Genomic DNA, 16,154 nt, shown 5'->3' on the forward strand with positions numbered 1-16,154 from the left:
AAGCAGCGTTTATGTCCAAGGGGTCAAAAATCATTCTGCCTTCAGGCGTCTTAATTGCTTTTATGGTTCTATCGTTCTGCTCTTTTTTTAAATGATATGCCAAAAGGTGACTTGGTTTGTTGCCAAACTCGTAATAACGCTGTTTACTGAAAAATAATAATTTTTTAACATGTTCTGTGTGATCTAGATTGAGCTTGGCTCTGTCATTATTTAACAAAATCCAATTATCTTGATTTGGTAATCTTTTATGTTGTTTATCCCTAAAATTTACTTCAGCTTCTAATTCTTTCCTTTTTTGGGCTCTAAGTTTCTTCATCAGAGAAGCATAAGCAATAAGGTGGCCCCGCAGCGTGGCTTTGGCAGCGTCCCACTTCAATGCAGGGGAAACAGGCGATTATGATTGTCCTCCCAATATTGAATTATTTTCTGTTTAAAAAAAGAGTGAAAGTAATTAATGTTTAAAAATGAAGTATTAAATTTCCAGTAGGATGACTTCGGTATTGATATACTAATATCAATCTCTAAATAGACAGGACCATGATCAGATAACACAATAGGGCCAACATGACAAGAACTCACACGATGTATACATTCAGAAGGTATGAAAAAATAATTCAGTCTTGAGTACGAGTTGTGAGGGTGGGAGAAGAAAGTATAATCTCTGTCTCTAGGATGCAGCTCCCTCCAAATATCCACCAGGCCAAGGTTCTTACATGTATTGCGCAAAATATGTGAGGATTTACAACCAATTGAAACATGGGGTGAGGATTTATCTAAATTTCCATCGAGTACACAATTGAAGTCACCTCCCAAAAAAACAATGTTCTTGCAATGCTGATTAAATTTTAAGACAGCAAAAGACATAAAATTAGGACAGTCTATATTTGGAGCGTATACACTTCCAACAGTGATATGTCTTCCGAGAATGGAACCTGAAATCAACACAAATCTTCTTTCATTATCATATTCTGCATGCTCGAGAATTAATGGGATATTTTTATGAATAAGAATTGCAGTGCCCCTACTATTTGACGTGAATGAGGAAAAATAAATCTGACCAACCCAATCTCTTTTTAAGTTCATATGTTCTGTATCAGATAAATGAGTTTCCTGTAGTAGAGCAATAGATATATGTTCTTTTTTAAGGAATGTTAAAATTTTCTTCCTTTTATTTACATGACCTATGCCCTTCACGTTCCAAGTTACTAATTTAAGAACGTCCTGCACACAGAAAAGTGTAGAGTTATGAGTAACATGCAAATGATATTGTCAGTATGAGATTCCAAATACGAACAAATGAGTACCACATATAGAACGTGAAACAAACCTGAGAACCCCTCCCCCCAAGACCCCATCCCCAAACGATGAGGCACAGATGATATCAAAAAATCACAAAGTAACACAAGAAGCCTTGAAACAGCTAATAGCATAATACCACTAAGTTATACGGCCCCGTCACGGCTCGCTCCACAAATGAGTAATGTTATAATTCAAAACATAAAACAGTACTAGATGAAACCATTGGGATAATAACTATTAAATTAAACAAATAACTATTTGAAAATAGATAAATAAAATAAAAGATTACCCTTTCATACCAGCCGCGTACATATTTGAACCCTTACATGCCTACGTTGCGGACAGTAACAACATTTTGGGTTATCTTAAAGGGTATATCATATATGTCCAATGGAATCGACAGTTTTTCCTCCGACAAGTGCAGATCTCAAACTAAAGGCAATTTTAATCACCCAGAGAGTCCAGGAAATCCTTGGCTGACTTTTTTGTCGTTGAACAGTTTAATCTTTCCGTTGTGCAGACACCTGAGTCTGGCTGGATAAGCGAATCCCCGATAAAGACCGCGGGCGGCCAGAGCTTTACCCACGGTCGTGAACTCGCGGCGCTTCTGCAGCTGGTCAGCTGACAAATCAGAGTAGAATCGAAGCTCCGAACCATTGTAAGTAACGGTCTTCTTCAGCGCCACTTTCAGTATTTCTTCTTTATCAGTGAACCATAGAAACCAAACTAAAATACTTCTCGGAGCTGAACTCGGATTGTTGGATGCGAAGGTGGGAGATCTGTGGGCCCTCGCGATGTCCAGTGCAGGGAAGTCCGCAGGTAGATCTAACCACTTAGGGATCATATCTCGTAGAAACAGCGCTACAGGATTTTAATCCATGAAGGCGTAGTTAATGGTTTTCTTTGAGACTGTGGTCCCAGCTCTCTTCAGGTCAATGACCAGGTCCTGTCGTGTAGTTCTGGGCTGATCCCTCACCTTCCTCATGATCATTGATGCCCCACGAGGTGAGATCTTGCATGGTGCCCCTGACTGAGGGAGATTGACCGTCATCTTGAACTTCTTCCATTTTCTAATAATTGCGCCAACAGTTGTTGCCTTCTAACCAAGCTGCTTGCCTATTGTCCTGTAGCCCATCCCAGCCTTGTGCAGGTCTACAATTTTATCCCTGATGTACCTCTGATTTTACCCCAGCTCTCCGGTCTTGGCCATTGTGGAGAGGTTGGAATCTGTTTGATTGTGTGTGTGGACAGGTGTCCTTTATACAGGTAACGAGTTCAAACCGGGGCAGTTAATACAGGTAATGAGTGGAGAACAGGAGGGCTTCTTAAAGTAAGTTCTGTGAGAGCCGGAATTCTTACTGGTTGGTAGGTGATCAAATACTTATGTCATGCAATAAAATGCTAATTAGTTATTTAAAAATCATACAATGTGATTTTCTGGATTTTTAGATTCCGTCTGTCACAGTTGAAGTGTACCTCTGATAAATATTATAGATTTGTACATGCTTTGTAAGTAGGAAAATCTGCAAAATTGGCAGTTGGAAGAGAACTTGCAGGCCTTTGATGGGTTCCGCGAATTACTTGGCAGCCGTCGGACACAGCTGCATCGTGATGGCCCACTTAAGTGTTGCAAATTAAGGACAACAATGATGTCAAACCAAAATGGCCATCCTTAACCACTGAATCAGCAAGGGTGAAGTCACAGGGTGGTGGACCCTCGGCTGAGGGACCAGTCGTTTCTTTGGGTGCACCTGCCGACGATCAGATGTCAATCGCAGCATCGGAGGGTGAACTGTCATCAGGAGGTGAAGGCGGAGGAGGAACCGGTTACTTCGTCAAGGCAACGCAGCCAAGTCGTCATCTCCCGATGATAGCTCACCCTCTGATGCCACGATCGACATCTGATCATCGGCAGGTGCACCGAAAGAGACGACTGGTCGCTCCGCTGAGGGACCACCACGGTGTGACTTCACCTTTGCTGATTCAGTGGTTAAGGGCGGCCATTTCAGGTTGACATCATTGTTGTCCTTAGTTTTCAGCACTTGCCACTTTAGTCAGCATTTAAGAATCAGTCTTAGACTTTGCTGAAACTTGCTTTTAGCTTCTTTATAAAAGTCTCCTACTCTTAGACAAGCCCTACTTTTTTTACCAAGAATTTTTTAACACTTAAGTTAAAGCTTAAGAATATTCTTAAAAGCATTTCTGAAAGGTTTTATACATTGATATACACATTAGAAAATGAAAGATAAACACGTTTTTCACCATGTCTTAATTACAAATTTTAAACTGGTTGTCTGTTAACTGATCTGCCTATATATAGCCTAGATTTTATGAAATAATCTGCCACCATGGATTCCAAAAGAAAACCAAACTGGCAGGAGGAAGAAGCACTGACAAAGATGATGCCTGCTCTGTCCAAACGATACCATTTGATTAACTTCTCATCGTCAAACATTTCAAAAACGTTCTTCCTTTTCTGAAAGCTTTGCGCATGTCTCTGTCTCCTCAGTGCCATCACAAGCCCCTACTGGCAACTCCTAACCACTTGAGACCTCTCGAGCTGTCTTGGGAGAGTTAGAGTGATTTTTAGCTTTAAGAAATGTTATACTTAAGTTTGGAAGTAGGAGTGAATTTCACGAATTCTCAGCACTTAAGACTAAAATGGCATCTTGAGAAGCTTGATAAATATGGGCCCAAATGTGTTTTTTGCATAGAACCTCATTGAACTGATTCTGACTACTTTATATGTTTATTTTAGACCAGACGGAAGTGACGGAGCAACTACACAAACTAAATGACGTAAAGAAACTCTGTGACTTCAAAACTCAAGAAACAAAAGCCAAAAAGCTGCACACCTGCTCTCAGTGTGGAAAGAGTTTCACAAAAAAAGGAAACCTTAACACACACATGAAAATTCACACTGGAGAGAAACCGTATACATGCTCTCAGTGTGGAAAGAGTTTTTCTCAAGCATCAGGTCTCTGGAATCATCTGCGCATTCACTCTGGAGAAAAGCCATTTAACTGTGATCAGTGTGGTAAAGATTTTAATTCGTCATCAAATCTAAAACAACACCTGAAACTTCATTCAGGTGAGAAACCTTATTTGTGTTCTCTCTGTGGAAAGAGTTTTTCATGGCTGAACAGTTTTCAACAGCACCAGAAATCACATGATGGAGTGAGAGATCATTTGTGTTGTGACTGTGGGAAGAGCTTTACTACATCTAGTCATCTGAAAGAGCACCAAAGAATTCATACTGGAGAAAGACCTCACAAGTGCTCATATTGTGACAAGAGTTTCTATCAGCCTGGAAACCTGAAATCACATGAGCGACTTCATACTGGAGAGAAGCCGTACCACTGTACTCTCTGTCGGAAGAGTTTCAAAGAAGCATCCAGTTTAAAAAATCATCTGCTCCATCACTCTGGAGAAAAGCCATTTAAATGTGTTCAGTGTGGTAAAGATTTTATTTCATCATCAAATCTAAAAAAACACTTGAAAGTTCATTCAGATGAGAGACCTCATGTGTGTTCTCTCTGTGGAAGGAGATTTTTATGGCTGAAGATTTTTAATCAGCACCAGAGAACACATGAAGTGAGCGATCATGTGTGTTGTGACTGTGGGAAGAGCTTTACTACATCTAGTCATCTGAAACGGCACCAAAGAATTCACACTGGAGAAAAACCTCACAAGTGCTCATATTGTGACAAGAGATTCTATCGGTCTGGACACCTGAAACTACATGAGCGAGTTCATACTGGAGAGAAGCCGTACCACTGCACTCAGTGTGAGAAGAGATTCAGAGATGCAACCGGTTTAAAAAATCATCTGTTTATTCACTCTGAAGAAATAACCGTTCAAATTCATAATGAAATATGTCACAAGTGAGCAACATTTTTTAATGTCAAATGGTAAATAGTTTGAGGAGTTTTTCCACTCAACAGTCAACAACTATTACAATGTAAATAAAGTCGTGCTTTTTGTTTTCTTGTGACTTGATTGTGTGACTTAGACTTGGATATATTCATGTAATTTTCATATTTACTACATGTAAGTGTTTTCTGAAAGATCAAACAGTTATGATCACATTGTGTTTATTTTTTTTAAATCAATCTACATTAGTGGTCAGAATGATTGCCCCCCCCCCCCCCCTGGTAAATATGAACAAAGAAACCTGTAAAAATAAATATGCATTGTTAATCCTTTTGATATTTTATTCACTACTGCTGTCTTATGTTTCTGATTCTGATCACTGTATAAGTTATTTCAAACACTTGCTGCTGTCTGAAAGTGAGTTTTGCCAATAAACATGGCTATAGGTGGTCAAATAACTAAAATCTCTATTAATTATTAAAATAAATATGATCTGTATTATTCTGACTTCCATTTTTCCACACTTACACTTTTGAAAAGTTTTTTTTTTCCTGCCAAAGTACGGCCAAAAGTATTGCAGGTAATGCCTAAATGTACAAATATTACCCTGCCCATGCAATTCTTTATGGCATCATTTTACCTTCATAACAAACCAAACTCTTCCAGTCTCAGCTACAGCTAGGGTGACCAGACGTCCTGAAATCTTAACTGTTGTCCCGAATCCCGAATTTGGCCCTAATTGTCCGGAAATTTATACTAAAGTAAAATCTTGTTATCTTGTTATTGTCTGATAAACATTAAAAACTGTCTGTGGAGGTTGAGTCGTCCTGCAACCAGCCCCCGCTGGCTGCAGCATCTTTTTTCTAAATAAAAAAAAAAATACTGGCTAGGCGCGAATTTAGATTTTGATAAGCTAATTTTCATTCGTTCTGTTGGCATGGTTGGTGTAGCTTACCGGAACCCCAACACGCTGCTAAAAAGCAAAAATGCCTCTGCAGGTTCTGGGAGGAGTGGGTGGGGAAGTATCCATGGATTGCCACAGGCTTAAGCGATGAAACTAGTAAAGACAATACGACCTTTTAGTCCCCTTTTTGTTTTAAGCCTTGATGAAGAGAGCGCAAGTTTCTGCAGCCGCGAGGAGGACAGTGATGCACGCGTAAAGAAGTGATTGATTGTTCGTGGCACAGTGTACAAAAAAATACTTCAGTACACAATTATTCCGTTATTTTCGTTTAAGCTTATTAGCGTTAGGCTATACAGAAAGGTCTGATTTATGCACTTTTACTTACAACAGTCATTGTTTTTTTTTGTTATTTTTCACAATGACATTTGAGTTCATGATTTTAATGTTGTTTTTTTGTGGCAGACTAAAGACTAATGACAGACTGTTGATCATTGAATAAAAATATGTTTGGTTCAGGAAATTCATTATCTTTTATTATAGGTTACGCAGTCTAATATCATTGAAGCCCCCCGTCCCGTCCCGAATTTCAGCCAATCTCATCTGGTCTTCGAGTCTCAGCTACAACTCCAGTGTTTGAGGGCAGGTCAAAGTACACATTGTTCACAGACAGCCAATAAAGACAATGTTCCCGTCGATCTTTAAAACTTTGCAGACCTACTAGATTCACAACTATAACACATTGCCTGAAAGGTAATATTCGAAAAAGCATAACAGGGGCGCTTTAAGAATATGCGGCCCCTTTAAGAAAAATGACGCGCACTGAGCATGCGCAGAAGAGAGAAGCACGAGACGAGAGCAGACATTCCAGTTGAAGCTGAAAGCGACTCTGTTAACGATCGTGAATGAAGGACAAAATTTGTATATTTTCTCCGGATGCCTTATATTTCCAGTCTGCAGGTGAGAGATGTTTCTCAGATTACAGAGTTTAACATTAATCAGCTCCAGAGTTTACATGTTTAAGGACCAATGTAATGAAATGTGTGTCCTGGTTTATTATTAGAGTGTATAGAGAGTTTTTCACAGACTCTGAGTCTATTACACCAATAAAATGTGCTTAATGTGCCACTTTACAGAAGATCTCAGACATCAGCATAATGAATGAGGTGAAAACAGGGAACTTTTGGAGACAAAGAGGCTTTTCAGCAGCTCAGTTAAACACGATGGTCCTGTTGTTTCTCTCAGACTTTGGACAGGAAACTTATTTTAAATGCAATGAATATCTAACTTGTATCAAAATACTCCATATTCCTGACAGCAAAAACACAAGTTCACTTAATTTAAGTGTAAATGTAATTAAAGTACTCCCGTTTAAATTCAGTAACTTATCTTTGATTTTTCCAGGTCTGGTCCTGTGGGCGTCAGTATCTCACAGTGATCACAGTTCACACCTGCAGTGAAGCCCCTCCCACAACAATTCACCAATAAATACTGGGAATATCCACATCATCCTACAAGAGAAGGACAAACTCCAGGTGTAGCAGCTGAAATCTGTGTGACTGTTAAAGATGGAGTTTATTAAAGAGGAGATTGAAGACATGAGTTATCCAGAACCATCCAGAATAAAACATGAAGATACTGAGCAACAAATAGGTTGGTGTCCATTCTTGATTTTTTAAATATTTTAAATGACAATTTCAAATAAGAGGGCAAGTGACAAATATCGGTATCGGCCAATAATTGTTTGTTAAAATCGGTATCGGTATCGGCCCCAAAAAATCATATCGGTGCATCCCTAAAAAATACCAATATTTTAAACTGTAGACTATCGTTTCTGACCAACAGTCACCAGCACGAACATGAGAGGGTTGAGTACACGCTTATCGTAACTTGAAGCATGACTTCAGCGCGCTGAGAAACTCTGTGGATGTCGGAGGCTGTCAGTTTTAATTCTTTAAATATTTTAATTAATGCTCACAACAATATATAAACAATAAAAGATAATAGCAATGTGAAACAAACAAGACAGGAAGACAGAGACGCCAGTTCTCGCGTGAAATTGGCACGAGGACATCAAGAAAGCTTGAGGCTTCCGCATGTGGAATTTGCGGATTGGATTAAAATATCTGGATTAAATCATCCAAGATTACTGCGCGTTCTTGTTCCCTGAAGAGGGCAGATGCATCCATACTCAGCAATGCAGCAATTGGCTGGCGGCAAGACAACGTAATGACATCATATAATTAAAAAAGCCACCTGGCAAAAAACGTGACAAATTACACCAAAAAAACCTCCCCCACGAGTTTCTGGACCTTTTATAGGGAAACAGCTAGACGACCATACCAACATAAAAGTTATAATAAATAAATTTTATATATATAAAAAAATGTAAAGGGTGTACAAATACTGTATAAAATTGTGAATATAAATAATTGGCAATCATGTAAAAAAAAAAAAAAAAAAAAAAAAAAAAAATATATATATATATATATATATATATATATATATATATATATATATATATATATATATATATATATATATATATATATATATATTTTTTTTTTTTACATGATTACCAATTATTTATATTCACAATTTTATACAGTATTTGTACACCCTTTACATTTTTATTTCAAAGTTGTAATTTAATTTTTAATTAAATTTGAAGCAGATTTGTAACGTGACAGTAATAAAGTTTCTTAAGGGTCAAGATCAAATTATCTGCATCTAGCCATCCCATAATATCCGTGATCACTTAAATTATCACAAGTTAATGCACGGCTCAGATTAACTGTACAACATGTGTGTAAATCTCCAATAAAATGATAAAGTAATTATTCCATCACAAATCACTCAATCAAGTGGCTGTGTCTATAGTATTATACACAACATTATAATATTATATATACATTCTCATATACAATATAACATTTTTATATTATTATTATTTAAAATGATTAATATTGCCCCTGGTTCAGTAATGAACTCTTGTAATAAAGTAGCAGTGGCTGGGACAGATTTTAAGTATCACCTCAAGATGCAATCGAATCCTGTTTACATGAAATGAGCTGCTCGCGAGCAGGTGTAAGTTTACGGACCTGTAGCTATGACAGCAAGTCCAGGATGAGCGTCGAAGAACCAAACAATCCAAGATCATGCCAAATCAACAACAATCAAATCCAGCTAACAGAGTTCGTGACTTACGAAGAACGGACCCCATGTATCGGAATAGTATCGGTATCAGCCGATATCCAAATTCAGGTATTGAATCGGAAGTGAAAAAATGTGGATCAGTGCATCCTTAAATGCAATTTATATTATAATCTAATCTCATAATTTTAATCTTTTCAGTGTTCCTAACGTAATTGAGTTTGTGTGTAAATTGTCAAGGTTTTTGTCCAGGTGGCTTTTTTAATTATTTGATGTCATTACGTTGCTGTCTTGCCGCCAGCCAATCGCTGCATTGCTGATCGTGGTTTCGAGTATTGATGCATCTGCCCTCTTCAGGGAACACAAGAACGCGCAGTAATCTTAGATAATTTAATCCAGATATTTTAATCCAATCCGCAAATTCGTTTGTAGAACCAAATTAGCCAGACATCAATTATCAAGATTAACAGATCTGGGAGCTGTCAAACCATCTCCGATGTATTAAGAACAGACAGACCCCAGGTTTAAAATTCTTGGTTCTATTTGTTGACATGTTAGATGAGAGGGCTTTCACCGAGGGGATTCTGGATATCTTATTTTGTGCATTAGTACATTAGCGAATACTGACAATAGCCTTAAAAAAAACAATTTTCGCCATGTTTTTTGGAGTAAAAGGACCTATAACTCAGGATAAGAATGATATATCAACAAATCCCTCTGTAAAAGCCTTCAGAATATAGTTCAGGATAAGACTGGAAAAAAACTAATTTCGAGAAAACGGCCTTTAAAGTTTTATATTGTATAATTGCATACATTTCTATGACACCCCCAACCTAGAAACAAAATATATATTCAGTTCATTAATATTAGTAGTGTATAATTTTTATAACTCATGGAAATTGATAAATTAATAAATTATTAATAGCAAAAGCCTTAAGCTGAAGAGAACTACCTTAACAAATACACAACAACAGTAACAAAAACTGCAAACGAACTGTCCCTGTTTGTTGTATCCATCTATAACTATTTGAATCTATTTCTGATGAGGTGTCGTTGTCTAATCTGTTGTTGTTTACTTTCTTTTTACTAGCTCTTGCTACTTGGTCTTTTCTGTGAACGTTTATGTGCTGTTTTCGGCGTTGTCTGCACTTTCTCTCAGGCAGAGAATACACAAGCCACAATTCACAGACCAATCAGATGGGGTTTTTGGGTGCAAACGTTTCCGGTTGGTTAGTTCTTCAAAGGAAATGCCCATTTTTGGATTAGACAGCGCTGTGTATGAGACCTGAGAGCTTTATAATGATTCCAGGCATGGCATGTTTCTGTGAATGGAGACGGCATGGGAGCTCGCGTTAGAATAACTTTTGATGATTTCGGGTAGAAATCTAAAGGCGCAAGTTGACAAAATATAATGAAATAACCACCTTAATGTGTAATGTTGAAATTTTTTTAATGTATTTTTTTACATGAAAGCTTACTTGTCAATAAGGGAGCAAACTGGCCCAAAATATCAAAATTGACCACTGCATGAAAAAACGATGTTCTCACCTGCCGTGTCTCGCTTTAAGTGCCACTTTAGGCAGCATTTAAGAATCAGTCTTAAGGCCTGTTCACACCGGGACGATTTTCGCGCGCGTTTTTCGCCGACGTTTAACGCCTCGTGACTAAACAATGGGCGCCAATGTGAGTGTTCACACCAACGCGTAAAACGCCATGCGTAAAAGCGTCTTTTAAAAAAAAAACGCCTCGGGTTCGTTTTTTTATTTTGACGCGACGCGTTAAAAAACTTGCCGACCAATGAGATCAGCGCTTTTGTTCACGTGCCTGGAGCTGCTGAAGTGACAGTAAAACACGACTTGGTGGCGCTCAAGCACAAAATCGGTCTTGCCGAGCATACATTGATACGACGAAGAAGTACTAAGTAGACAAAGAAGAAGATGGGCTGCTAATGCTGCCTGCCAGTTAGCAAAAAGTGTGTGAATGGTTTTTCCATAGACATAATATATCTGTGGTTTTGGTGAGCACGTAAATACTGTCTCTCCTTTTCTTCTGTGTGACAAGCGAGTGTCAGAAGCGTAAGTGCCGCAGCACCACCTTGTGTACCGGGAGCGCATCTACTGAATGTGCACGTTCACTCGGCGCATTGCCAGTGGAAATCGCTTGGGTGTGAACACTCAAGACGCGCCGAAAAACGTCACAAAAAACACTGGCGATAAGCGCGTGCGATATTCGTCCCGGTGTGTACAGGCCTTTAAGGTGTGTTCACACCGGACTCGAATGATTTACATGTTAAGTCAATGCAATGATGCGAATAGACATTCTGCGATGCGATTCGTGCGAATGAGGCGCCGCGAATTGAGCGTTTCACGCAAATTAAAAAATCTGAACTTTGGCGGATATTCGCGTCTCGTTAACCAATCAGGAGCTTGCTCTAGTAGTGACAACAATGAGGACAAAATCTGTATATTAATATCTGGTTCAGACAATATGATTATCACTGTGATAACATTAAATGACATGAAACACAACCTAGTCTCTTTTTGTTAAATGCAAGTTTATGTATGATCATTAATAAGGGTTGGGCGATGTCTCCTAAATTGGCAGTTGACGATGTTTACTGTAAAACATCTTTTTTTATTTTTTATTAATACAAATATATAATTAACTATATCTGTATTTTATTATCTCTTTACATAAATACTGTTTTGTACTTAAAAACTATATCATTTCGTTATTTTATTAACCCAAATAATGACTTATTCGCGCTAGGTTGCATGTGAGGGAAAAAGTAGCTTCCTTCTACTAGTGAAGAGTTGTGCACTTTTTAATATATCTCTTTACATAAATACTATCCCAGTGTTTTGAATGTTAATGCTGTTTTACGTAAATAATACCGAGTGAAGCACAAAGCTTTGTTTACAAAGGAAATAAATTTGCAGCCATGAATGGATTCATGATGAATGAGAGCCTAATGTTAGTCAATTTTATCCCACATGGACATCTCGTTTCTTTTCTCACATCTTCACTCGCGTCGCACCCATTTTCGCAGAGAATTATAAACGTTTCTTCCTTTCGTTTGTTTATAATTAAGTCTATTATACCCATTCACGTCCTTTACTGTGGGGAAGTAGAAAAACACTGTAGGACGAATAGGCTACCTTTTTACTTAATTTTATTTAACACATTTTGTGCTTGTTATTAGACTTGGTAAGGCGCGTCAAGTTTATTTGAATAGCGCATTTCACACACAGGCCATTTTACTTTCGTTTTCTCTGGCAGTGAATAATCAAGCATAGCTTAAATGTCTTGACCCTGTGGAAAATAAAATTCGTTCTTCAGAACTTTTACAACAACTGTTGCTTTGCAACATCTGGAGAAAACATGAAGACAAAGATATTCGAGAAGGTGTCTACAGCTTGTGTTTCATCTTGCGCAGAGCGGTATATGACACATCTTTGAGGGGAAATGAAACAATTTTTTTAAACTAATATTTAATTTTCTTATATTCTTTAGGTTACCATTATTTACTGATAATTGTTTAAATGTTTTACAGGCTGTGGTGTGTTGTCTCACTGACGGAAGTGCTGAAATAAACACGCATGCTTATGAAATGGATGTTTGAGCCTCGTTTATTATTTCAAAATGTAGGCTATATCTGGCATAGACTACAGTATTTAAAATAGAATATATGCATTAGTTATATTTTCAATTTAATTTACAGAGCAATCCCTGCAAAGTTTTTAGTTCAACTATAGAAGATGATTTAGTGTGCGAAGCACTCACAAGACTCGCAATGGAGGGTGTGGCATCACGATGGACGATGATATCGTCCATTGGCACAACCCTATCATCAATACAAAAGTATAAGTATAAGGTATAATAAGCTATACATGAAATAAAGCAAACAAGTCAGTCAAACAATCAAAGTCAGTGCTAGTCGGCTACAACTGCAATGTAAAGTTATAGCCTAAAAATTAAAAAGTAGTGAAACTTCACTTTGCCCTCTGCCTAAACGATTTGCCAGGGAACAAATTATAGATCCATGAGACCAAAGATCGGCCATTACATATACACACGACGAATTATAGCTTGAGACACCACAGAGACATCAGAGCCAGCGGCAGAAGGACTAGCCGAGGAAAGGCTGCTCTCACCGGGGTTGACGAGCGCTGAGCGCCGCTGATCCACTGGAGCTCAAAACTCCACACACACCAGAAAAAATGTTCAAATAGGCACTCTTTTTATAAATAAACCACAGATTTGGGCTTTAAACAACTACATTATCGTCTGAAAAAGTCTTAAAACTATGCTTTGTCACACATTAACAGTAGAATTTTAACAAAAAAGACGCGTAAACACAGCCCATGTCAGCCATTTCTCAACGAGACGAGCCGGCCGGCAGAAGCCCCTCCAATGACGCAAATTTGCGTCTGTTGTGAAGCGAATTTCACGCACGAATGAAGCTAGTAAACTCGAAATGTTCAAGCGTCCAACTTTGCGCGAATTGCATGAATTATTCGCGTCCGGTGTAAACGCTACATTAGACTTTGCTGAAGGTTGCTTTTAGCTTCTTTATAAAAGTCTCCTGCTCTTAGACAACTTTTACTAAGAATCTTTTGACACTTAAATTAAAGCTTAAGACTATTCTTAAGAGCTTTTCTGAAAGGTTTTATAAATACAGGCCCAGATGTCTTTTTTTCTGCTGAGTGTTTTTAATTTTCACATTTATCCTCATTGAACTGATTCTGACTACTTTATTTGTTTATTTTAGACCAGATGGAAGAGACGGAGCAACAACACAAACTAAATGACATAAAGGAACTCTGTGACTTCAAAACTCAAGAAACAGAAGCCAAAAAGCTGCACACCTGCTCTCAGTGTGGAAAAAGCTTCTCAAAAAAACGAGACCTTAACAGACATATAAGAATTCACACTGGAGAGAAACCGTATACATGCACTCAGTGTGGAAAGAGTTTTAATCAAACATCAAGTCTCAGTCTTCATCTGCTCCATCACTCTGGAGAAAAACCATTCAAGTGTGATCAGTGTGGGAAAGACTTTATTTCATCCTCAAATCTTAAAAAACATCTGATGGTTCATTCAGGTGAGAGACCTCTTGTGTGTTCTCTCTGTGGAAAGAGTTATTCACGGCTGTACAGTTTTAAACTGCATCAGAAAACACACACAGGTGTGAAAGATCATGTGTGTTGTTACTGTGGGATGAGCTTTACTACATCTAGTCATCTGAAAGAGCACCAAAGAATTCACACTGGTGAGAGACCTTACAAGTGCTCATATTGTGACAAGAGTTTCACTCGGTCTGGACACCTGAAATTACATGAGCAAGTTCATACTGGAGAGAAGCCGTACCACTGCACTCAGTGTGAGAAGAGTTTCAGGGATGCAACAGTTTTCAGAAATCATCTGCGCATTCACTCTGGAGAAAAGTTGTTTAACTGTGATCAGTGTGGGAAAGATTTTATTTCATCATCAAATCTAAAAGAACACATGATGGTTCATTCAGAAGAGAAGCCTCATGTGTGTTCTCTCTGTGGAAAGAGTTTTTCATGGCTGAAGAGTTTTAAACAGCACCAAAAAACACATGATGGAGTGAGAGATCATGTGTGTTCTGACTGTGGGAAAAGCTTTACTAGACCTAGTCATCTGAAACTGCACCAAAGAATTCACACTGGAGAAAAACCTCACAAGTGCTCATATTGTGGCAAGAGTTTCAATCGGTCTGGAAACCTGAAAGCACATGAGCGACTTCATACTTGAGAGAAGCCGTACCACTGCACTCAGTGTGAGAAGAGTTTCAGAGATGCAACAGGTTTTAAAAGTCATCTGTTTATTCACTCTAAAGAAATAATCACCAATCAGGCATAACATTATGAATATTCTGTTGGCCCCCTTTTGACCTGTAGAGGCATGGACTCCACTTGACCCCTGAAGGTGTGCTGTGGTATCTGGCACCAAGATGTTTGCAGCAGATCCTTTAAGCCCTGTATGTAGCGAGGTGGGGCCTCCATGGATTGGATTTGTTTGTTCCACCTTCTTCAATTGCTCTGTGCTCCAGTTCTAATGCTTACATGCCCACAGGACCATTATTTAGCCCCTTACGCATCAAACTGTGATGCACTGTGTATTCTGACACCTTTCTATCAGAACCAGCATTAACTTCTTGAGCAATCTGAGCTACAGTAGCTTGTCTGTTTGATCGGACCACACGTGCCAGCCTTCGCTCCCCACATCCATTAATGAGCCTTGGCCGTCCATGACCCTGTCTCCGGTTCACCTCTGTTCCTTCCTTGGATCACTTTTGATAGATACTGACCACTGCTGACCGGGAACACCCCACAAGAGCTGCAGTTTTGCAGATGCTCTGACCCAGTCGTCTAGCCATCACAATTTGTCCCTTGACAAACTCACTCAAATCCTTACACTTGCCCATTTTTCCTGCTTCTAACACATAATTTTTGAGGACAAAATGTTCACTTGCAGCCTAATATATCCCACCCACTAACAGGTTCCGCGATAAAGAGATAATCAGTGTTATTCACTTTACCTCTCAGTGGTCATACTTTTATGCCTGATCTGTGTATGTAGCTAGTGTGAATAACAAAATGCTTTCTGTGTCCAGATTTGACTGTAATGCAAAACTGATGCTTCAAATAAAAATAAACTTTGACTAAAAGTATTCTTTAATAATGTGTAAATTTACATATTCAAATCAAATGCAGTTACTAATTATGTCCGAATCAAAACACCACGTTGATATGTTTATATACAGTGAAGAGAAGAAGTATTTAATACACTGTCGGTTTTGCAGGTTTGCCCAATTACAAATGATGTAGAAGTCTGTCATTTTTATCATAGGTGCACCTCAACTGTGTGAGACGGAATCTAAAACAAAAATCCATAAAATCAC

The 16,154-nt window shown here is 38.4% G+C and overlaps 1 protein-coding gene across 1 annotated transcript; it reads left to right on the plus strand.

The window, feature by feature from the left end:
- Positions 1 to 7,596: 7,596 nt before the first annotated feature.
- On the plus strand, positions 7,597 to 15,929 carry LOC307129964 (uncharacterized protein). The gene is made up of 2 exons (XM_079822787.1): positions 7,597 to 7,726; positions 13,998 to 15,929. Exons 1-2 carry the CDS (start codon positions 7,642 to 7,644, stop codon positions 15,002 to 15,004), a joined length of 1,092 nt encoding a protein of 363 aa, XP_079678913.1. The 5' UTR covers positions 7,597 to 7,641; the 3' UTR covers positions 15,005 to 15,929.
- Positions 15,930 to 16,154: the final 225 nt, after the last annotated feature.

Source organism: Gobio gobio (genome assembly GCF_949357685.1).
Source record: "Gobio gobio genome assembly, chromosome: 8".
Lineage (NCBI taxonomy): Eukaryota > Metazoa > Chordata > Actinopteri > Cypriniformes > Gobionidae > Gobio > Gobio gobio.

Excerpts from the sequence above, each read along its gene's own strand:
- LOC307129964 (XM_079822787.1), top strand. The coding sequence starts at position 7,642 with ATGGAGTTTATTAAAGAGGAGATTGAAGACATGAGTTATCCAGAACCA. Across the intron at positions 7,727-13,997 it reads AGATACTGAGCAACAAATAG|ACCAGATGGAAGAGACGGAG; the intron begins GTTGGTGTCCAT and ends TGTTTATTTTAG.